General features: G+C 42.9%; 1 protein-coding gene across 2 annotated transcripts; it reads right to left on the bottom strand.

The window, feature by feature from the left end:
• Positions 1-7,789: 7,789 nt before the first annotated feature.
• Positions 7,790-14,881, bottom strand: efcab10 (EF-hand calcium binding domain 10). Of its 2 annotated transcripts, none has more exons than XM_086008737.1 (4): positions 14,773-14,881; positions 12,812-12,976; positions 12,620-12,710; positions 7,790-7,999 (listed from the first exon to the last, which is right to left on the bottom strand). In XM_086008737.1, exons 1-4 carry the CDS (start codon positions 14,864-14,866, stop codon positions 7,954-7,956), a joined length of 396 nt encoding a protein of 131 aa, XP_085864863.1. In that variant the 5' UTR covers positions 14,867-14,881; the 3' UTR covers positions 7,790-7,953. The 2 variants fall into 2 exon arrangements, with proteins under 2 accessions (XP_085864863.1, XP_085864862.1); XM_086008736.1 differs by lacking the exon at positions 14,773-14,881 and adding an exon at positions 14,270-14,618.
• Between the last annotated feature and the right edge of the window lie 9,424 nt (positions 14,882-24,305).

Here is a 24,305-nt window from a genome sequence, read left to right as displayed (position 1 = left end):
CCCACACGTTGGAAATTAATTGGACAATTAAGTTAAAATTGCATCAATCTCCCACATCCATTTAGATTCGGGTGGATAACACGAAATTCGGATAACACGACACCATCCCGCACCCGAGTTAAAATCCTGCCGAATGTGTGGGGTATTCCATACATGTGGTCAGTTTGGACCCCTACAGATTAAGGTCTGCACTTCTCTAAGGATTGCATATGAGATGGACATGCAGATAATATTGGGCCAGAATTTGCAGTTGCCTTTGAAATGGACAGCAAGTTCACGCATGCGCTAAATCCCGAACTTGAGATCTGTCAAGTTCTGACTTGACAGATGATCCGCATCGACATTGAAATCCTAATTGTTGGCGCAGAGTTGGGCTAATTGTCCACCAACTGCCCAGCACTTGCGTATGAAAATTTTACGGGTGGTGCAAACAGGCACAGGGCCTGTACCTCCTGACAAGATAATTCAATTCAATTCAATTCAATTTAATTTTATTTGTCATATATGCAGCAGACGTGTGTACTGCACAAAGAAATGTTGATTTTTACGAGTCCTCCTAATTAAGAAATTGCACTCCATTAATTACAAAGGAAGGTTAAACAGTAATACGAAGTGGTGAAAATAGCTTTCCAATTTGTACATGAAAAAGATAAATGATTTGCGTAGACGATTCTGAGATGCATATTATGGAAGATCGAGCGTAGTTCCCAGAGACTATAGGAATTCCAAGGTGTATAAGAAAGCTGCACTTCAAATTTGCTTTGCAGAGAGAAAACTTCTCCAGCTCTACTCGCAGCAGGTCTGGGGTCAGTCCTCTCTGGGTGGAAGAATTCTAACTCGAGAAAACTTGGTTGTCTGTAGCCCAGAAGGCTAGCAATGATTTTCAATCTAAATGATTGGAAATGTAACTTGCTCTAAATCAGTACTTTTAAAAAAAAACAAAAGTAGCACCACAATTTCGAGCTATCCATACATTTTTTTGCAACACCCCAGACCTCAAAATCACAAATTTAATATATTTTTGAAGAACTGAAGTTTAAATGAAGAGTGACACAGAGAGATCCGTGGTGGTGTTTTACGAGAGACAGTGGGCTGGATTTTGTCAGCCCCGAGGAGACGGGTATGGAGGCGGGACTGCCGGTAAAGTTGCAGAAAGTGGGCGCGGATGGCAATCCCGTCCCCATCCCGCCTCCGTGCCCTTTTGCCAGGAGGCGGGAAGTCGTCCTGCCCCGGGTCCCGTCTCCTCGAGGTGGGAAGGGGATTAAATCCTTTTAACTGCCAGTTAACAGGCAAAAAAAAGGATTAGTCCCATTTTACCTTTTCAGGTGAAGGCTTCCTGACCTCGGAGAACCCCGTCGGGTTGGAGGAGTCGTGTAGGAGGTCTGCGGGGGTCGGAGGGGCCTGAAAGTGAGATGTAGAGGTGAATGATGGGTGCAAGTGTGGAGTGGTAAGTATGTGAGGTGAGTGTTAAGTGTTAGAAAATGTTCATTTACCTTTGTTTCTGCCTACAGCCTTCAGCCGCTGTGGCTCTGGAGTCCCCGACATCTCCAATTTAGATTTCACAGATTGGCTGTTGGATCCTCCGAACCAACAGTCATCTGCTTTCTACAAAGTTGAAAGGTTTGATGAGTCCTTAACAAAAGGACTCATCAAACTACACAGAATGTCAGTGTTTGAAGCTTTACAGAGCTGTCAAACGCTGACATTTCTTCTTTCAAGAAGTCTTGACAGATGGCACGTCAGACTTTGACGTGCTCTGTCAGTGACTTCCCCCTAATTGGCCTGCTGAGCCCGCAGGGCAGGCTTAACAAGATCAATCAGGGGAAAATCCCTCTGGTTGGCCAGAACATGATGGAGGCGGGACTGATGTTTGTCGGGTCTCTATTCACAATATCCAGCCCAACGGCTCTCAATTTGCGGTCGGAGGCTTCCCGTGAGGAAATGCCTCCAATTTGCAAGTAAAATGCCCGCATACCTGCGGCCTCGGGATCCACGGAGACACATGGTCCTGGGGCACTCCGGGTAAGAAAATTCTTGACAGGTCACAAGTTCCGGGTTTTAGCGCATGCGAAGGATGCGGTGTAACGAAGGATTACGCCACCGGCATCTGAACCAAATAGCCCTACGATCTCTAATAGTATTAATGAGAGACCTTCTGTTTACTGATTGGAGCACCGGCCCATGATTCCAGGTACGCTTCCGCACACAGTACGCCCCTGGGATTCGTGGGTCACTACGCTGCCCTCTACTCCGCAGCGTCTGACAGCAACTTCTCGGAGGAGGGTTCCCAGCAGGTAAGTGCGCATTTGGTTTGGATGCCAGTGGCATAATCCTTCGTTACGTCGTCGACTTCAAAATCTGGGCCATTATGATCTACACCAAATATATTTTGTGATAAAAATCCACACTCTGGAACACGTAAATGTAAATCCACAGCACTGGTGATTCTGTACAATAATATCTCTCATAAAGCACTACCACTGATCTCTCTGTGTCTCTCTCACTCTCTCTTACACACTCCCTCAACTCAGCAGTTTGCCTCTGGATATATTCCACCCAATAGCCTTTTTAAATGGCTATGGTGATCTGGCTAATTATTTTGAAACAAACTGAAGGCACATATTTCTTAGAAAAGGTCACGAAGTGCACTTAACATCAGTTCTAACAGCTTATATGTGTTGATTCGCATTTCCCCAAAACGCATCTGTAACTCCAGTGATGGAGGACCTCACAAAAGTTGGACTGCGCCTTCTGGCAACCTCAAATGTTGCAGAAGACACAATGGGCTGTGAATACCAATGGTTCTGCAGACCAAGCACCACAACTTGTTGGAGACAGCTTTAATTCTGAATGAAATATGCAATTTTCTCAAATAAATGCCAAGAGTGTTGCCACAACTTTTGTGTCACAGCTATTGGCACAGCAGAAACAGGAAAATTGCTGTGGTTCTTGCAACAACAAAAAAGGTTCATGTGGAGATCCACACAGGAATTGTTGTTGATGCTCATTAAATCAAGGAATGATGGTTCAGATCAATGGTACAGTTTCTCTATATTGCCTTGATAATACAGCCTTAACCTGATCTCAGAAAAGTGTGGCAGCTCCCAAGCAATGGCTTATGTCATTCACACGCTGATTCCAGACCGGTCAGTCCAGAACACAAATACCATAAGTGCAGATTCCAAGACACATCTGTGCACGCTGTGTATGCCTATCCACCAAAGACTAACCTAGAATTCTGATTCACTTTCAAATATTGACAACCCACTGCTGAGAAGAGATACTCATCTCCTGGTAAGAGGCTGTATCTTCAGTGACAATAACTACCTTACCTGCATACACTCATAAATTTATTTCCCTCTAGGATTGGATGGAAGAAGGAAAAGAGAACCAAATTTTACATGGCATGTACAGACCTGAAGTAATGGAAACTTTTCCCATTGTTACATATTGTTTGCTTTAATCATTATTCCCCTTAGTACGCAGATAGATATGGAGAATATGAACGTGGTTTCAGACACCTGTTTTTAGCTGCTGTTTCTCTTTACAGTGAAAATAGTATATCCTCAAAATTTCCAAATCTCCTTTAAGTAAGGCACATTTCCCTCCTTCCACACCGGGTTTTCATTGGGGCAGGTTATGCGATCAGCGGTGTACCTACGGAGTACGCTGCCGGCATCCGAATATAATACGAACTTACCTGATGGGGCCCCTCCTTCGCGAACTTGATGTTTGACACTACATACTAGAGGGCAGCGTAATGGCCCATGGAACCCAGGGCCGCAGCGTGTGCAGAAGAGTACCTGGGATCATGTGGGCCTGGTGCTCCAATTATCATAAATCGCCATCCCCATTCATAACTCAACATTGTTAATTAAACATACATTCATTTAAACCCTCATTACTAGAGCCTTCCAGGATTTAAATGTGCATAAACATCTATACAAAACATTTTTGTAACATATGTACTTTGTGTATGTTTAATTAATGAAGTTGAGTTATGAATGGGGATGGCGATCTATGGATCAATTCAAACACCCTAAATGGAACACTCGGATCACAGAAAATTAAACTGTCCGACTGCTGAGAATATATTCCTGTATGGCCCTGACCGTCTGTTATTTAATAATGGTCCCTTTGCATTAGCCACAGTCTTCTGTACAAAATCTCAGACATTTTATGGAGTGCAATGGTGGAAAAAATACAATAGCAATATTTCCCTCCTAGATAACCAAACAATCCAAGATGAAAATGATGTTAAAACATGCCAAACAATTCTTTGGATCTTTTGAGGTATCCCCTTACACTGATGCAAACAGGCCCTGTGCCTATTTGCATTAGCCATAACATTTACATACGTAATTGCTGGGCAATTGGTGGACAATTAGTCCAACTCTGCCCCAGAAATGAGGATTTCCCAGTTGGTTCCAGTCATAACTTGACAGATGGCAAGTTCAGGATTTAGCGCATCTGTTTCAAAGGCAGTAAGAGTACGCCGTCATACCCACTGCAAATTCTGGCCCATAGTGTACTTTCAAAGCAAGTTATTTCTCCACTATGAGGGCTCTTTAATCTCTTCCACTCCATATATGGACAGTAGGTAAGCTAACACAACTTCAGTAAAGAGTTAGTGCCATCTAAATTCGACCTTTATAAACCCCAGAAGAGTAAACATTTGTGCTGAACTTGGCACATACCAGGTTCCTCATACACACACATTTAACATTGTTTCCATCTGGTGGACAGATCAAGAAACACAGAAGACTAGTATTTTACTAGAGTCTAAGATGGATCACAACAGATTAATAAAAGGCAAGTTGGCCGATCCTTGTGCAACAAATCACCAGTTCTCCCATCACAGCAACCGTTTTCAAGCGATTCCCGAGTTTTTGCCTCCACTACCTTAACTAGAAGGTCATTCACTTGTTGATTATTCTCGGTGTGAACAGTCCTAAATTTGTCTCTCATCAATTCTAGCCTGTGTCTCCTTGTCGTAATGTCATGGCTTGTTTAGGAGTAATGGCCCGGATTTTGTGGTGGGTAATGACGGCGAACTGTCAGCATTTGCCATCATTACCCCTCTGAAACTGACCGCAACTTCAAGATGTAGCGCAAGCGCATCTAAAAGTGGAAATCTGAAGTTGCGGTCAGTCATTCACTGCTCCAACACAGGCTGCGCTGTGACCCCCTGCCCAAAGCCGGCAATCAGCATAATCAGCAAAATCAGTGAAACTGATGAAAGCTTTAGCTTTTCCACGCTAATATCGCTGTTAAATACCCCATTAAATGTTAAACCTTCACTTCTCTTTTGTTCTCTCCCAGCCTGGCCTTTTAATCTATTTCATTTCCTGTGCTTTTCCAGTCTTGACAAAGGGTTTGACTCTATTTTCTCTCCACGGATGTTGCCTGGCCTGCTGAGTTTTTCCAGCATTTTCAAATGTTAAGCCTTGTTGGAATAGGTGTAACTGGAGTTTTAACAGTGTATTGACTGCTGAAAAATATTCTAGCCCTGAAAAAACAATTTTTATATTTGTGGAATGGCAAATTTCTCTGTTATTATAAAAAAAATTTTTTTTTTAAACTTACGTTTTAAAAAAAAGTTTATTCATGATATTTCAGCTTCTAACTTATCCTCATGTGAAAGTTCAAATCTTTATTTCGCTCTCGGTAACATTTTTAAAAAGTCCAGATAAAAGCTGCTTTTCATTTCCTGGTTTGCTGTCTGTGAGAATTCCTCAATGTGATTGACAGCTTGTTGACGTCATTGCAGCTTTTCGCTGGGAATGCCCATTACAGAGCGCGACAATGAATTGCACGTTGAGAAACGTAAACTTCTCGCCACAAAGCTCGTGAGATCTCTGTGGGCAGCTTTCTTCGGGGCCAGTAGCGAGCGCCTTTGCTTCGCCGCTGACCACAAATTACGGGCCAATGTTCCAGATTTATTTTGGCTATACGTTTTACTATTTTATATATACACCTCTATAAGGTCACCTCTTTCCAGGTCAAAAGCCCTAAAATTTTCCAGTTTTTCCTCTTTAATCAGTTTGGTGTCCTCAAATTTAAAATTCCCATCCTTGTGTTTAAATCCCTCCATGGAAAAAAAGTTAAGCAGCTGTAGTTAAATTTTCAGTTAGATGTATTAAAAATGGCTCTGTTCTTAAACTACATTTACTGTATATGATTGGGCGAGCAAATGTAAAAATAATACCTTGTATACTATGATTAAACCTAGTCCAAGAGATGGTGCTGCTTTTATCTAATAAAAAATTGAGACAGTTCAGGAAACACATCTATTCCTAGTAAATAGCTTGTTTTTGTTAGTAAGATTAATCTCGGACAGTACAGCAATATTGTTTATTCCACTGGAATCAGCACACATCTTTTGGTTTCTCTCTTTAATCATTAGTATTAAATGAGCTATGCACTTCATTTTCACCAGTCTATTGTTTATTTTAATATTAAGATGGTAGTCTCATTTATCTGAAGTGTTAGTGCATTGCAACAATCATTGTTTTCAGTGCATTCACGTTCATGAAGGGAAGAAAGTGGTGGAAAAATGAAACAGTTCTCCATTTCACACCACACAATGGCACTGCCATGGAGAGGGTGCAGAAGGGATTCACAAAGATGATACCGGTTTTGAGAGGCTTTAGTTGTGAGGGGACTAGAGAAACAGGGGCTCTTTTCAGTAGAACAAAGAAGGTTAAGAGGAGATCTGATAGTATTCAAAATTATGAAAAGTAGAGAAAAACTATTTCCCCTGGTTATTGCATCTGTAACTAGAGGGCATAAAATAAGATCATCATCAAAAGAATGAAGGACAGATAAGGAAAATATTTTTATGCAGTGTTGTTAGGACATGGAAAGCCCTACAGGAAACAGTAATGAAACAGAATCAATAGTAGCTTTTAAATGAAAAGTGGATAAATATTTGTTTTTATTAGTGTACGAGAAAAGGACAGGGGAATGGGTTACATCTTTCAGAGACCTGGCACAGGCACAATGGGCTACATGGCCCCTTCTGTGCTGTAAAATTCTATGATTCTACACTGTGGTGTGTTAGAAGGTGATTCCAGTGTCAGCTACTTCTGCTTTACTTTGTCTCCACTCCTATACCGTTGAACCTCGGTGGTGTCTTCAACCGATAGCCTTGGTGCTTCAATTAAGATCCTCAATATAAAAATAAGGCTCACCGTTAACTCAAATTCAGAAGAGAACGCCTTATAGTTCCATATCACACGTTCTCTAGTCTCATGGTCTTCGCATCATATATAGAAGGTAAGTGGATTAATAGTTAATGTAAGCATGGACAATGTAATCTCCTGGACTAGTTTTGACCACCTGAAGAAGTCAGAGAGGAATTTTCCAGAGTTTTGTTTTCTTTATTGGCCTGGGTTTTGTGTGTTTCTCCCAGGTGATGACATGGCTGCAAGTTTGGGGAAGGTGTGGGGGTGGCGAGGGGGGGAAAGTGTCTAGTTATGAGGCTTCAGGCATCATGAGTTGGCGAAACTGGTCTTTTCCTGCCCGTCATTTTTGTATGTTCATATGTCTTTCAATGCCAAACTAGAACCAGGATTGGAAGCTCCTAAATCTTGTGCTCTGTATACGCTATGACCTACAGTTGCAGTTTTCAGACATACAGCAGTTAAATTTGTATTCACTGCACTGTGGACTAACCAAGGCACCTTTCTGAATTCTTGTAGAGTTAAACAATACAAGATTAATACAACTTTCACATTAGATGGTCTCAGGGAAATAGCACTCAAATAGAAAATGATAACAAAACCAATTTCAAAGTCAAGGTAAATATTATTTATTCAAGTACACACATTGTAGCAAATGTTATCTGCCTGCATCAATTGTACACCAAACTTGTTGAGATGAATGTCTGTTGCTGTTATCCAAATAGTTACTGGTAAGAAGTTAACTGGAGACAAAAGAAGCTGCATAACTTTATCCAGCTTTGAATGTGGCACAAGTCTTTATTAATCCATTTCTCCTGAGAATATGAGCAAAAACATGGAATAAGTGCATTGCATTCAAAATAGAACATCATTTGGTCTAATATTATATACAGGTCAAAAAAGAACTTATAAATGTATAAATATTGTATCGCTACACCAGGAAAGTTTTCTGAAGCCTAGTGAATCTTGAGAAGATCTATTGGGAAGATAAATTATAGTATTTGTTTTAAGGGCCTGAGAGTTCTAAATGTAATAACTGTCTTGAGTTCTGGTGATCGTTGTTTTAAGGAACCGAATTGAATGATTGAGAATAGGAGGTAGTGATTAGGTGATGCCAACCGTAGGTTTTAAGAGTTTCTTAAAATTACTGAGATATCTTCAGTGGATTGAACCCGAGTTAGCAAGAATCTTTCCTCTTTGCTACTCGTGATCTGAGTGTTCCTGACTAAATGTCAGACAGCTAATGTCTTCCATCCCCGTTACTGAATTAAGTTAATGTATAACTGGCAGAAAACATCTCAATACAATTATTGTGTGCTCTGACTAGCTGTTTGTGCATATGTTTACCGTACAAAAATAATAATTCCAATCTTGCCATGTTAGTGTCTTCAGTGATCGCTTTTAAGAAACTGAAAACAAAATAATAAACTCATATGAAAGCACCAAAGCATTTTCTCAGTATTTGTAGTGTCAATACTAACCAAAGAAGCAGAGCAATGCAGTTTGATGACTCACAGGTCACCACTCGGACTTCTGTTAGCATGAACATGCACAGCACAGAACTGATTTTTAACTCGCAAGTGAAGCATCCAGTTTATTAGCAACAAGAACTATTGCAGTACTAGGCCCAGAATGAGTTTCCAGTCGTTTTACATGAACAGTGCTCATACATTACTGTAACTAACATCAACGCCTTAAAGTAATGTTGTGCCACTTCTGAGGAATCATAATTGACAGTAACAAAAGTTAAAATTAAGATGTTGAAATTACAGTAATCAGAGAGCATCTGAGAAGTGTCTTTAATGTCTTTACTGCAAAATAGAGACACACAATTTACCAAAGTAAAACCAGCCTTTTATGTGCCATTTACTGAAGAGATAAAGATGATAATAGATCTGCCCAAGGGGGATTACGAAGCTGTATTCTAACTGAGTGATTCAGATCTCAGTCTTGTAATCATACTCTGGCATCTGCCATTTATAATATCTATGGCTTCAAGTTATTGTTTGCTTTCCTGTCAATTTCCTCTCCTCAACTGGAGGCACTGACTCCTTGTTGGGTTGTTGTTCCAAGGTTGTTTGCCCAAGTGATCACTGTTCATGGCTGAGCCTAGATAGTGAGTGTTGGCAAGCTACTAAAAATAAGGCAACATCGCAGCTAAGCCGATCCTGTCCTCATCTATTTCTGCAGGGATCGTGAGGTAATGATCAGGAGTGAAAATCCTGGGCAATTTTCCCCTCCATAACGTAGGAGCGTTGAAGCCAATTGTAGCATCCCTATTGCCACCCTGGCTATGATTGGTTAACTCAGCACAGACTGGAGATCAAACCTGGAACCTTTCTGGCCTGTACTTTTTTAAATTCATTTTCGGGATGTGGGCATCACTGGAAAGACCAGTTGCTCATCCCTAGTTGCCCTCGAGAAGGTGGTGGTGAGCCTTCTTCTTGAACCGCTGCACTCCGATCACGGACTCTGAGGCCCTCCCGTTCCTCCTCCAGACCCCCACGATCCAACCCAATCACTCCCTGTTTTCAGGCTGGATGCTGCAAAAGCTGGCTCAGCGGAATGCAAACAGCAGGATGTGGCCAACTGCAAGAACTTCAGTGTTTGAAACTTGGGAAGAGACAGCTCTCAAAGAAATATGGGCTCGGATGGATTCAAAGCACAATAAGGAATGGCAGAGATCATCGCGACAGCACAACATAGCAATGGAGATACTGTAAATAAACCCATTGCCAGATGAGTCCCAGCAGCTAGAAACTACCAAGAGGAACAAAACTAATTTAAAAAGTACACAAAAATAAAAGGGAAAAACAATTCTGTCCATCTTACTCACCCCAAGGAGACTTTTAATTCTCGGATAGCCATAATCTATTTATAAGGCTAGTTTACCCAGTTCATGTATTAAAGTGCGCTGTTTACGCACTTATCCCTGGAAATGGTTGCACTAACCTGTGCAAGCTCCTACCCAGCGCCATCTGCATAATAATGAGGTCTGAGGCCTCCCCATTTGAGTGCGGGCTGTTAGTACTCTGCGGGCAAGATGCCGAAAAATGGACATTTCTAGTCCATGGTGTTCCCATTGCACCTGCTGCCCTTATCCTTCTAGGTGCTGGAAGGTGCTCTCGAAGAAGCCTTGGCTGTAGACATTACACACTGCTCTGAGCAGCTGGGGCATTGGAAAGCATTTTGACTTCAATTTTACATGGGGTTTGTGCCTTGTTTTAATTCTTTCTCTGTTCCTACAGTGTGGATACCAAACATCATTGCAGATGAATGTGGGCATAAAATAGCAATTGGGCTAATTTTACTGCAGGTTCAGAGAAGAAATCTGCAATCATCAGGAAACTTGGCACCAGCATGTTTTTGTTCTTTTATTGATAATTCCACTCAACATTCATCAACTTCCTTTAGATCATCACTCCCTCAGTGTTGGCATAACCTATTAACTAAATCACTACACCTTCATCTTCTCCGTGTCCTTCAATGAAAATCTTGTTTTGTTCCCTTGCAGTCCAGTGAGCAAAGGTACCACCCAGTCTTTCGTGCTAAGCCATACAGACCAGAAGGCTTATCTTGAAGTTTGCGCTGATTTTAATCAAGGCAACAATTCAGCACTACAGTTGGTCTCTGCACTACTGGGCTGAGGAGAAAGATCAGGCTGGATTCTCATTCTGAACTGTTCTGGTACCCATGGACTCATAAACAAAGCAACAGCCAGTGCCTAAAGGACAGGAGGGGAGGCGTTGGCAGCGAAAACCATGCTTCCAACAACTTGTCAAAGGATCATTTTTTCCCCCCCACATCTCTCGCAAGTCTAACCAAATTCTTCCTCTATTGACATATTAGGTCTCACTGTCTTCTCTTCTTCTTTCGTGTGGTAGTAGCAAAGCAAATCAAATGTCAATATCTAAGTCAGATATCCAAGCCAAAGCTTCCAGTATAACAGCGTGGATATCTTGTAGGCTGCCTGCGAATTTCCTCTGAGGGCAGTGCTCAATGATGTGCTCCAGGGTCTGATTAGGAGCTCCACAGTCGCATGATGGGGATGCTTTAATCTTCCATCTATGGAGAAGGTGGCAGCATCTACCATGACTGGTTCTGAGGCAGCTGATGATTGTCCACTGTTTGAGAGGAAGGTTTCTCTAACCTCCAGCATCATCTTCATTGCTAAAACTGCCTCAAAAAACCCTTTGTGCCAAACACTTCTTTTACCCTCAACAACACTTAACTTTCTGTAACTTCCTTTTTTCCAGTAATCTAGGGGTTTTTAAAACTGAGCTTTGCTTCATTGAATCATAGAATAGTACAGCACAGAAGGAGGCTATTCGGCCCATCTCCCTCACTCTTTCCCCATATTCCTGCAATTTTTTCTCCTACTTACCCAATTCTCTTTTGAAGGCTACTGCTGAATCTGTATCCACCACCCTATCAGGCAGTGCATTCCAAATCCTAACCACTTGTTGTGTAAAGAAGTTATTCCTCATGTCACCTCTGGTTTTTTGCCAGTCACCTTAAATCTGTATGATAGCAAAATACTGCGGATGCTGGAAATCCAAAATAACAACAGAAAATGCTGGAAAAACTCAGCAGGCCAGGCAACATCCATGGAGAGAGAAACAGAGTTAACGTTTCAGGTTGATGACCTTTCGTCAGAACTGGAAAAAAGCAGGAAATGGAAAGCAAGTTTGGGGGCTGGGAAAAGGGGGAGGGGATATGAAAGACCAAAAGGGAAGGTCAGTGATAGGATAGAAAGCAGGAGAGATTAAGAGACATTAAGAGATATTCAAGGCAAGGGGAGGTGGTAATGAGACAGGTTAAGGAACAACGGATGGTTCTAGATGAGGTGTGAATTGCGCCGGCAGAACTCGTTATCGACCCTTCAGCCATTGGAAACAGTTTCTCTTTATTTACTCTATCTAAATCCTTCATGATTTTAAACACTATCAAATCTCCTCTTAGCCATCTCTGCTCCAAGGAGAACAACCCCAGCTTCTCCAGTCTATCAATGTAACTGTATTATCTCATCCCTGGAACCAATCTAGTAAATCTCTTCTGTACCCTCTCCAAAGCCTTCACGTCCTTCCTAAAGTGTGATGCCAAGAATTTTTTTCATTTATACGGTGCTCTCTCCTCTCTTCAACACTGCTGATAATCTAGTCTGTGGGTTTGGACCTTTGTTCAGGTTCCTCCAAAAAGAAATATATTACAAGTCACATTTATGGTAACAAAAATATTCATATGTAAAGACAAAGAGCAAAAGACTGCCAAAAATCTGCAGGTTTTGGAGATAAATGTACGATTTCCTAGATGGCAGGTATTACAGTTGGCCAAAGCATCAACAAAAAAGTTCACAATTTAATTCTTGGATCTCGCAAAAGCTGGCAGAAGCATTGACCTCTGCTGGATAGTTTTAACAAGAATCCAGTACTTACGCCTCTATTTTGAATGTTGCCAGGCTGATTTCATTATTACTGGCACCCAATGGCTGCTTTACAAAATCCTTTATTCCCAGGGTTTTCAAAGCTGAAATGATTCCAGGCAAGGAATTAGTGCTGAGCTTCAAAGTCACAGTAATTCATACATAACAGATGCAGATCGTATACAACTGGTCGTGAAAATCATACCTTCTGTGTACTGGTTCAAAGTTATATGTCCTTGCTTTGCAGTGTCCAAAATCCCAAATACAGCGTCTAAATTTGACTCATCAAACAAGCAAGGAAAGTTTGTTCCAGTCTTTCTGGCAATCTTCAGTTTTTCCAGTTGATCTATTAAAAACTCCACTGGCTTGGCTGCAAATATGAAACCAGGTTTAACTTAACAGTTGGTATTGTAGTTCAGTCAACTATATTATTCATTTCTTTTCAAACTAAAAATAACTTTCTAGGCTTTGTGATAGGTCAACAATCTAATGGAAGAGCAGTGTGGTTAGAGTGCACCACAATCCTACCTAATTGTCTGTTTGGAATTGTTAGTCATAACATCACTATGTTTTCTATTTTCTGTTCACATTCTTTAGTACAATGATCAAAGTTTTAAAAATGCAAATATAGGCCGGTTCTGATTTTTTTTAATCCTTTCTTTCAAAGTAAATATTGATTTGTTTATTGTAATTCTCTTTCCCTGTTTCCCCTGATTTTTATATTCACTTTTGAATTAATCACCTGCATCTGCACCACCCTCCTCAATCAGAGAGTGGGATCAGACCTGTCAAACCTCATTTGGTGAGGTTAGTGCATTTAGCTTTAAAAGGTGTCATTTATTTTAATTGATCTCACACTCGAAAAATAAACAGGTCTCCCTCCATACCATCAGTCTCACTAAATCTTTTGAGACCATTTTTTCATATTTTTGTTCACTGTGAAAGGTTGCAGCTCCTCTTCCCCAACTTCTGGCTCCACTTCAGTCCCACGCTCCTGATCTTTGGCCACCCGGTGCGGAGGGGGGGCGGTGATGGGCAAGTCTGGGAGGGCCTCCTCCAGGATCTGGCCAAGGTGGCCAGCTACAGGTCCGGGCTGGGCGTGGCTCGTGTTGGGGAGGGGGGAGGGATCGCTCCGGCTGCCAGCCTCTCTTCCGCGTTCTTGTCCGCGCCCGGGTGGCCCCGGAGAAGGAGCGTGCGGTGTCTACTGGCACGCTTGAGGCCATCTGCGACCAGTGGGCACCGCAGGGACTGAAGCGTAAACTGGATACCGGCAACAGCATTATTATTTGTTTACTTTTTTTTTATGGTTTAGTTCTTTATTAGTTATGCCCTTCTAAAAAGGGGGCATCTTTTTGCTTGATTATTTAGAAAAGGCACATCTAATCTTTCCCCAGTGCTGAGAGCTCCGTGGGATGTTCTGGCTCACTTATCGCCACTGCCATCATAATATGGTTTTAAACCGATGTGGCAACCCCTCCCATGGCTGGTTTAAAGACACGAGCTGTTGGCTTTGATGGATTTTCGGCACATTCTCACAGCTCGGCCTTCCCAGGCCAGCAGCCGGCCCTGGGAGGTGCAGAGCGGCCCGCGGCCTGCCGTCCTGTCCTGTCCCCCGGCCCCGGGAGAGGCGCCTCGGCTCAGCGGTTCCTTAAGGTCCGCTTACCCGGCCGGTGGTGGAGCAGCATGCTGGTCAGGTTGTCGAGCAGTTCCAGGATCTGGTGTTCCCGCAGGTACCGGGCGGCCTCCCTCTCCCGGGGAGACGCCATGTCGCCTGGCGGACGCCGTTGCCTAGTAACCGGGCCGGGAGCTCAGAGTCAGGCCCTGATGGCGCAGTTTGCTTCACACTTCCCTTCCTTTTCTTTACATTTACTGAAGAACCCACTCGAAGGAAATGATCATGAAAACGAAGGCCCCCACCACACACAAACACAGACTCCCCAATACAATAATTAAGTGTAGTTAAAATGAGCTAGAAATTCGTATTGGGCGGCGGTGCAAATCGGGCGCTATCGCATCAGCCGCCCATAGAGTAATAGAGTCATAGGCACAGGAGGCCGCCATTCGGCCCATTGAGTCCATGCTGGCTCTCTGTAGAGCAATCCAGTCAGTCCCATTCCCCCACTCTATCCCCGTAGCCCTGCAAGTTTATTTCCCTCAAGTGCCTACCCAGTCTCCCCTTGAAAACATTGAGTGTCTCCGCTTCCATCGGCAGCGAGTTCCAGATCCTCACCACTCGCTGCATAAAAAAGATTTTCCTCATACCCCCCTGTATCTCTTGCCCAGAACCTTAAATCTGTGTCCATGATACGCTCCGCCCGATATTCAGTTCAATGGAATAGCGGACGCCGCGTATGACAGGAGGGCAATGCAATACTGCCTGTTATGCGCTGCTGTCCAATGATGAATTTCTCCCCCAACGTGTCAAGATGACCAGGGCCACATTGGCGTGTGGTGGCGAATGAGCCAAATTCTGTTTTTATTGGCATAGGACTATATTTCATGATTTCTTCCCTTTTCAGTAAAAATGGTAAACTTGTTGCATCCTTCTCAGCCGTGCCCTTACCTGCCCTGCAGCTACCGGTGTTCCCACATGGCAAGCACCACGCAGAGGTAATGTCAGAGGACAGTCATTTTATTGACAGGTGGTCTGCAAGTGGGTTTGAATTGCCTTACTGCCCACTGCAGTTATAGGTTGAGCTGCCAGCATACTGCAGTAAGATTGTGTCCTTTACCAGTGGGTTTCAGCATTTTGTTTTGGGGGTTGTTTGGATATGAGCTTGACAGACCAAAAAAACCTACTTCAAATGCCTATTTTTCAAATAGGAATTTCACAGTAAGGTTCAAATAAAAATATTATTACTTCAAACTAATCTAACAATTCAAATAATGCAAATTAAAAGAAAAATCAGTCTTGTCGTGTAATGAAAACTAGAGCACAAAGTCCAAGTGCCAGTTATGTGTCACAAGACTATCAAGAACTTTGCTACTATTCACTGCAATATCCTGGTGAACATTTAAAAGCGCCAACCCAACTAATCATTTTTCATTGGTTGAATTGCAGAATTGACCAGCTCTGGAAGACAATGCATTGTTTCTGTGTTCTATTAAGTGATCTAAGGCACGTTCTTTCGAAAGAAGGAGTGATCCGATTTTTTAAAATCAAAGACATTTCAAAGGGTGTTTGAACACTCTGAACAACCACCCCACTCCCCGTCAAGCCACTGTCCTATACATCCTTACACTTTACAAAGTTGTAGATAATTCAGTTATCATTAGTACCTTAGTTGGAGACCTGGCAAAACCTCATGTATGTAGACTGTCTTTACCACTGACATGATGGCCAGGTTTGGTTGTTGGTAACTTCCTTGAGCTTGGATGAGTCTGGCAGTGCTGTTCAGGCTAGTGTCCTCGGCTTCACTCTGTTGCTCTCTGGACTCTCCCTTTCCAGTCTGCTCTCGGGGTCTTACCTTCTCCGGGTTGCTGCAGAACTCCCTGCCTCCCAGGCTGCTCTCAGGACTCTCTTGCTCTGTCACACCCTTGACCCGAGTCGACCTCTCACCACCGATCCCGGTTTCAGTCCCTTCTCTGTTGCTGCCGCGTTCCCCTCACAGTGACTCTAAACAGGTCTGTTGTGTCAGTTCATGCCTTGTTTCCTGTGCTTAGCTCTGGCATCTCTCCCTGCTTTTTATTTCTGCACTCTGCTTTGTTTCCCTGTAGTTTCTCCTGCACATTCTTGATTAAATACTTCTGAATACCATCCTGCCCTTTTTAATTACAGTACCAACTTCCTCTCAGCCTTCACCGCTGCGGCTTTTATATCTTCTTTTCCCACATTCACTTTTTCATGCTCATTTTCCCACTCTCAGTGCCTTTTCTTGTGTTGCTTTTTCTCGCATCTTCCTGCGCTCTACTCTCCCGTCTTCCTGCACACCACCTGTTCCCGTGCTCTCCTTGCGCTGCAAAGATGTACACTAGCTGGCTACCCCCCACCCCGCTTAATTGATTCCTGAGAAGCGTCTTTCTCTCCTGCCAGCATTCTTCATGCTATGAGTTGCATGCTCCCCGGCTGGCCGCTCAGAATCAACATTACACAGTGGCCTTGGAGCGGCCCTATTCAGCTTTCACATACAGGTCTGTTAACATCAAGTGAATGTGAAAGAGCAAGCTCATTTCAAAACCATTAAACATATGGAATTGTTTTTGTTTGTTTAAAAACAAGTATTAAAAGCCTTCTTTAGGTATACACTTTTTTAAAATTGAGAAACCAAGTTAAGTGGCCAAGTGTGCAGATATCACTGCAGTTGCTTCTTCTCTTGAAAACTACTTATCCTGTCTTTTCCTATTTTTAATACCTTTGTAGATCAGTCACCGTTACCTACCTTCATCCGGGATGATTTGAGTTGCAGCCTTCTCTGTAACCACTGCTGATTTGACTGCACAATTGTTCAGCAGGAGGCAGCATTCGAGTACTGTAAAGTACCTACAAACTAACCATCAGGTTGCATTTATACTACCATTTTAATACTCCCGGAGGTGAGTGGGGTGAGCCTCGTGGAGGAGGCGGATTCACACCACTTGAGTTTGACACTGCATGGAATGTAACTCGTGTGTAATGTCACACCTGGTTTATAAAGTGCTCAGGAGTTCCTTGGCCCAGAGCTGATTTAAATGCACTAAGACTATGGACATATCGGCCCGTGATTGTTACATTTTAAAGGCTGGGAATGGTGATCTGCATATACATGGAGCACTCCTGGATTTAACAGTCCCAATCACAGCCAAGTACTGTAGTATAAACAAGGTACAGCTAGCTGCAAATAAATAATGCAGCCATTTGTGAGCAGCATTTACAATATAAGTAAAGCCTTAAGCATCACTTTTCTGAATCTGTGCAAATAAATGGTTCTATTTTCTGTATACGCAGAAAAATTATGCTTAATCTGAACAGGACGTTTATTTTCTGGGATTGTTTCAGAAGAAGCAACTTTGTATTCGTTTTGTGAGCCAGTGAGCACAGTGCTCCATCTAGTGGCCTGACTCAGAACTGGAGACATTTGAGTGGTCCATAGGTCAATGGTGGCTGGCTGTTGTATAAACATTGATAGGGAAGGACTTTGGCATTTCATTTAAGTAAAATGGAAGGGAATGTGAAGACACAGAAAGCATTTAACAGAAAGCAACAATTAAAATGTAATTAACAAATCAGAACACCAAAAGCTCTTTATTCAGTGTATATATGTTACCAATTGTATCTCGGAAATTATGTTCAGAACTGCAAGATAAAGTGTATGTTAAAAAGCTTCAACAAAGTTACAATTTTAAAAGTTGTTATTTGTACAAAAAAAATGGTATAGAGCGGGAAATTCTGGCAAAGAATTCCTCATGTCATAATACCAGAAATGACTTTTACACTGAAAGAAATCAGATGCTGTGCCAATCTGATTTGGTTAATTATTTATAACAGAGCTTTGGTAAATGATAAGTGTGTACAATTGTAGCACTTGCTAAAAGCTGCCTCACTTTCAGGTTGTTTATTGATTCTCAGTCAGCAGTACAGCAACATTAATGAAAATAGAAAAAGAACTGTAAATACAGGAAATCTGAAATTAGAACAAAAGTGCTGGAAATACACAGGATTTCTGCTTGTACCTGTGAAGAGAAAAGATAGGTTAACATTTTGGGGTAGGGCCTTCATTAGGATTGAAACTTAAAGATAAGTGAGCCCTTTAATAGTATTGAACAAAATAAAAGGGTAAGTGAAGAGAAATAATAGGTTTCAAAAATTATATATATTTGGGCATTCAACCCATAATTTCTCTTTCTCCCTCTTTTTTTGTTTAGCCCCATTAAAGGGCTCACTTATCTTTTAGATTTGATAGTCAATAGTCGCAACATTAACCTGTCTTTTCCTTTTTACCGATGCTGATGGGTCTGCTCTGTATTTCCAGCAATTTTACTTTTATTTACAATGAACAAAGTCAACCTGTGGCGCTTTTGTGCCTCACCCAGTTGGCAAAGAGCAGTAAGTGGGCTGCTCACCACAAGGGCACTTAAAGTAAAAGTAACGTGTACAGACTGAGAATGATTTCTGCGATCAGCATCATGACATGTTTTGTGGCAACGATTTGATTGGTAAAGTTGCCTTGTTTAAGCCATCCGCTCTCCAGAAGGAAACAGTTGCCAAGTGGAGTCCCTTTAAGACTTTACCCCAGCCTCAGGAAATATCTCCAGCGGTATGTCAATCTCGAGTTCCACGACAGTTTTACTGCTCTCATTCTCTTCATTCTCTGGCTTTTGTTAAAAATTTGTATAGTCCTTTCTGAGACTTTCATTAATATTCATTAAACATACCATAGGTTGAAAGGTGTTTCTAATTAAATACTGTACTAGAATTCTGAGCTCATACCTAAACGTTCCCAACCCCACACTTGGTGGTGAGAACATTTGGTAAACATTTAAAGGGTGTCCTGGTAATTTATAACTATCGTTAAATGAGCCTGTTCTTTATAAATTCCTTCACATATTAGTGGCAAAAAGCAATCTTCACTCCTACCCGCAATTATTTTGTCTCCAGACCACCTGTTGACAGCTATTCTTCTGTGGCCTTAACCCTTTTGACTCTACAGCATTTTCCAATTGTGCAGATAGCCTTTATGATAAGTTTAAAAAAAAATTTTAACCTGTAATTAAACGTTTCACTAATATATTGTTCTTACCACTGCCAGTCCTCATTGTGCCTGGAACTGCAGAAATCTCAAGAGAACACGAAGGGCACTGACAAGAGCACCACAATTTACAAGGTGTCTGTGGCCAGGATTAGGGCTCGAGTGTTGATTTAGTGCTCTCATTATATTGCAGAGCAGCTTCTGTTTGAATTGGTTCTGCAACAAGCCAGAGTTGCCACAACTGGAATAGATGCTCTACTTTCATGGCAGGTGGATTTCAGAGTGTTGACGCCAATGAATAAACAAATAAATGTTGACAAAGGCCCATGCAGGTCAGCAATGCAAGAAACGTAATTGCCAGAAGCAATGTTATTGTCAGTGGCAGTGCCAATATAGAAAGAGATCATAAAACGTGCATTTGCACTATAATTTCACATGAGATGCTGAGCTAGTCATCGAGTCTGATTTGCAGAGCTACTGAAATGAAACAAACTACAACAGCAGATAGGAACATTGAGGGGGTGGGGGTGGTGTCTATAAATAGTCTAAGTGTTACTAGGGTACTGATGAGAGGGAGGAAATCAGTCATGATGCTACTCCTATTCACTGCCTCTTGCTGAAGTTGTGCACTGGGCGAATACTGAATTGGACTCAACTGTGATGCTTGCCTCCCAAGGTTAAATAGAGTGATGACACCGTAAAGGTTCACACCTGAATAATGGCTGTTTGGGTGAGTTACAGCCGAGGTCAGCTTACTCCCTGGTCTCTGTAAACACCATTCTGAGCCAGTCAATCATTACCACTGTGCCTGAGTGTTTGGACTCCTGAACTTAGTTAAGACTAGAATTAGGTAACAGGAACTAGATGGTAACAATACCCACACAACAGAGCTTTCTTCATTCAGATCTGAACAGGATGCTTTTTTTTTTGCTATACCACTTGACAAAACAGATGGAAGCCACTCCTCAATCATTTTGTCAAAACTGCCAAGGAAAATCAGGGCAAAGTCCACCACAAGACTGCCAAGATAGTGTGCCATCCCATCATCACTGCCAAGGAAAGCAAACGCCATTACATTACCAGGGGTTAAATGTCTCTTCCTATTTAGGGCAGTCAAATCCAAATCGCAGTCAAGATTCAAAATTCAAATGAGAAAGAAAATCGGGCAAAAATCTCTGCCGATCGGCCATCGCCTGTTTTGCACTACCGGCCAAAATGAATTTCTACCCTGTACACTCTGCTAAAACTATTGCACCATTCACGGGCTAACTATGTATGAGGAAGGCCATTTGGCCCATCTTAATTCATCCACAGAGTCATAACGGCACAGAGGGAGGCCATTCAGCCCATCGAGTCCGTGCCGGCTCTCTGTAGAGCAATCCAGTCAGTCCCATTCCCCCGCTCTATCCCCGTAGCCCAGCAAGTTTATTTCCCTCAAGTGCCTATCCAGTCTCCCCTTGAAAACAGTGTCTCCGCTTCCACCACTTCCGTCGGCAGCGAGTTCCAGGTCATCACCACTCGCTGCGTAAAAAAGTTTTTCTTCACATCCCCCCTTTATCTCTTGCCCAAAACCTTCAATCTATGTCCGATAATCCTTGTACAGAAAACTTTCTGGTATCCGGCACGGACGGGACCGAGCTGGTGCCGGTCTATCAACAATGCCGGAGAATCGAGCGCTATAGTTAAAGGATACGGAGCTCAGCGCTCCGTCTAAAGCAACAAACCCTGTTGCTTAGCTTCAAAACAATCAGCACAGCTTGCAAGCGTCTCTGTAGCTTAGCAACCGCTTCAGTTAGATGCTTGCACAGCCAGAAATGAGTAAAAAAAAGTAACTAAAAGTAAAAAAAGTTATCTGAACCGACTCCTGAATTTTGCCGGTTAACCGACATTTCCGGTTATTTAGTGGCCGGTTAATCGAAAGTTTCCTGTACCATCAACTAGTGGGAACAGCCTTTCCCCGTCTAGTCTATCCAAACCCGTCATAATCTTGTACACCTCTATCAAACCACCCCTCAACCTCCTTTGCTCTAATGAAAACAAATCCAGCTTCTCCAACCTGTCCTTGTAGCTAAGATCCCCCATCCCCGGAACCATTCTGGTAAATCTCCTCTGCACCCTCTCAAGGGCCTTCACATCCTTCCTAAAGTGTGGTGACCAGAACTGGACGCAATACTCCAGTTGTGGCCTAACCAGCGCTTTATAAAGGTTCAAAAAAGTTGTAGAGATTGGTCAGACAGAATGTTTCTCCTTTGAATCCATGTTGATTTGCTGTTTACCAGGTTATTATTGTACAGATAATCCTCAAGTTTACTCCTGATAATCAATTCCATTACTTTACACAGAATGCAAGTAAGACTAATGAGTCTGGTGTTGCCGGTGTCAAATTTGTCATTCTTTTTGAATATGGGTACGATATTGACCTGATTCCAATCTACTGGTACCTCCCCAGTGTACAGTGACTCCCTCATAATTGGTTATCAGTGCCACCCCTCCTTTTTTGAGCTTTTTAGAGCATGTTACATCCTAAGTGGAACGGTAGCATAGTGGTTATGTTACGGGACTAGTAATCCAAACGTGAGTTCAAATCCCACCATGGCAGCTGTGGAATTAAATTCAGTTAATTTAAAAAAAAATTAAATCTGGAATGAAAAGTTAGTATCAGTAATGCCCTTTAGTGAAGGAAACCTGCCGTCCTTACCTGGTCTAGCCTATATGATCACAAGGCCATGGAGAGATTTGAAAGTGAGGATGAGAAATGTCAAATCAATGCACTGGAAAACAGGGAGCCAATGGAACTTAGAGGATGGTGGTGATGGGTGCACAGCATTAACACACATGAGGATGTGGGTTGTGGCATTTAGAATGAGTTGTAAGTTGTGCACGGTTAAGGCAGGGATGCTGATTTGGAGACTGTAGTGGGGGGAAGAGATAGGAGCAGATGTAGATAGTATTGCAGAGGTGGAAGAACGTGGTCTTGGTCGTGGCACAGATGGAAGGAAGCTCAATCATGTCCTAGACTGAGGCTTCATGCCTTCTGACCCAGTCTGAGATGACAGTCAAGGAGGTTGATGGAGTCAAAGCTAGAGGAGCCTCGGTGCTGGCAAGTGCCAAAGTGGGCACAATTTACAAGGAAAGAGGCACATGATAGGCAGAGTTAAAAAAACAGAAAACATTCAGTGGGCAAACATAAACCATAATAAATCTAAAACTAATGAGGAGCACATGCATGTCTGTAGGTCACGCCCTAATCCATTATGTAGCACAATAAAAACTCTATTAAAAAAAAAACTTACTTTTATTGGTAAAATGAGTCATTGTTGTTCCAGCTGAGGTTACCTGCACCGGTGAGAAGACTGCTGACAAAGAACAAATGGACACTTAACTCTACAAGCGCAAGGTTGCAACGAGTGCCTAAAGTAACAGGAAAATGTTCTAATTACATAGAAACATGGAGCAGGAGTAGGCCATTCGGCCCTTCGAGCCTGCTCCGCCATTCAACAAGATCATGGCTGATCATCCAAACCCTAGCACCCGGTCCCTACACCGACAGCCAACCCACCCAAGCCATATCCCCGTAACCCCGTAACCCCACATATTTAATCCCCCCTAACACTAAGGGTCAATTTATCATGGCCAATCAACCTAACCCGCACATCTTTGGACTGTGGGAGGAAACCGGAGCACCCGGAGAAAACCCATGCAAACACGGGGAGAATGTGCAAACTCCACACAGACAGTCACCCGAGGCCGGATTTGAACCCGGGTCCCTGGCGCTGTGAGGCAACAGTGCTAACCACTATGCCACCGTGCTGTAGCACAGTGGTTTAGGACATTGCAAAACCAACACAATGGTGCATTGTCATAATTAAGGTGATACAGGTTTGAATGCCATGCCTCTTAGTGAGCATGTGAGCTCCCATGGTGAGAGACTTCCCCAGGAGTGTGTGTGTGTGTGGGGGGGGGGTGGGGGGGGTGGGGGGGACCAGCTCCTGACTACTGTTGCACATCTCCCAGTGGCTATCTCAGAGTAGCATTGATAGAAGAGAAGGAAATCTGCTGACTGACTTAGCTATGGGTAGTGCATGCACCAAAGGAGGATAATGTTTTGACATAGAATCATAGAATGCTACAGCGTAGAAGGAGGCCATTCGACCCATCGTGCCTGTGCCGGCTCTTTGGTAGAGCTATCTGTTAGATCCGCGATTCTGAGAGTATGATGTTTTTCAATAACCACACGGATGCTGTAACTTAACAATCAACAGGTATTTACTGGAGTCGGGTAGTTTCAAGACTGGGGGTACAGAGGCATGCGCAAGGCTTATATACAGATGTGGTCACTGCCGGTACTACAGTATACAGGAGCTGTAAAAGTAGTTCTCTCTTAAAGGTACATACACTACAATTCCTCCCCTTTTAGATTAGTAGTACCCATAATATTCAAATAACAATTAACACTTTAACAGGTACATTAAACAACAATAGTCCATTTATAGATTCAGTCTTTGGGGCGGCTTCCTGATCCTTTCGGGATAGCGCCTTCCCTGAGGTTCTTGTTCTTGGTGCGGAGGCGATTCTGGCCCCTTTTCATCGGTTAGTTCACCGGTTTCCACTGCCACTGGTTCTGAGGTAGATGCTACCGGTATGTCGGGTTCATCCCCAGGTACTCGAGACATGGGGTTGACTCGTTCCTGTGACGCTAAGATCTGATCGACGTGGCATCTCACAATGTTCTCTCCGACATCCACTGTGTACATTAATGGCCCCTGCCTTGTGCATATCGTTCCAGGTTGCCATTTCTCTGTTCGGTAGTCACGGGCCAAGACTGGTTGTCCTACAATGAAGCTCCTTGTCGGCTTCTCATTGATGTGCTGGAATTGTTTATCCTCAACATTTCTTCGCACATTTGGTCTGAGCAAGTCCAGACGAGATCTCAACCTTCGGTTCAAGAACATCATGGCCGGGGTCTGGTTGGTAACTGCATGTGTCGCGTTTCGGTAGGCTAATAAGAAACTGTCCACCTTATGCTGCAGTGGA

This window comes from Somniosus microcephalus, chromosome 16 (genome assembly GCF_052327205.1).
Source record: "Somniosus microcephalus isolate GS21.2 chromosome 16, FLI_Smic_1.0, whole genome shotgun sequence".
NCBI classification, from domain to species: Eukaryota; Metazoa; Chordata; class Chondrichthyes; order Squaliformes; family Somniosidae; genus Somniosus; species Somniosus microcephalus.
This window is presented reverse-complemented; position numbering and strand designations above follow the sequence as displayed.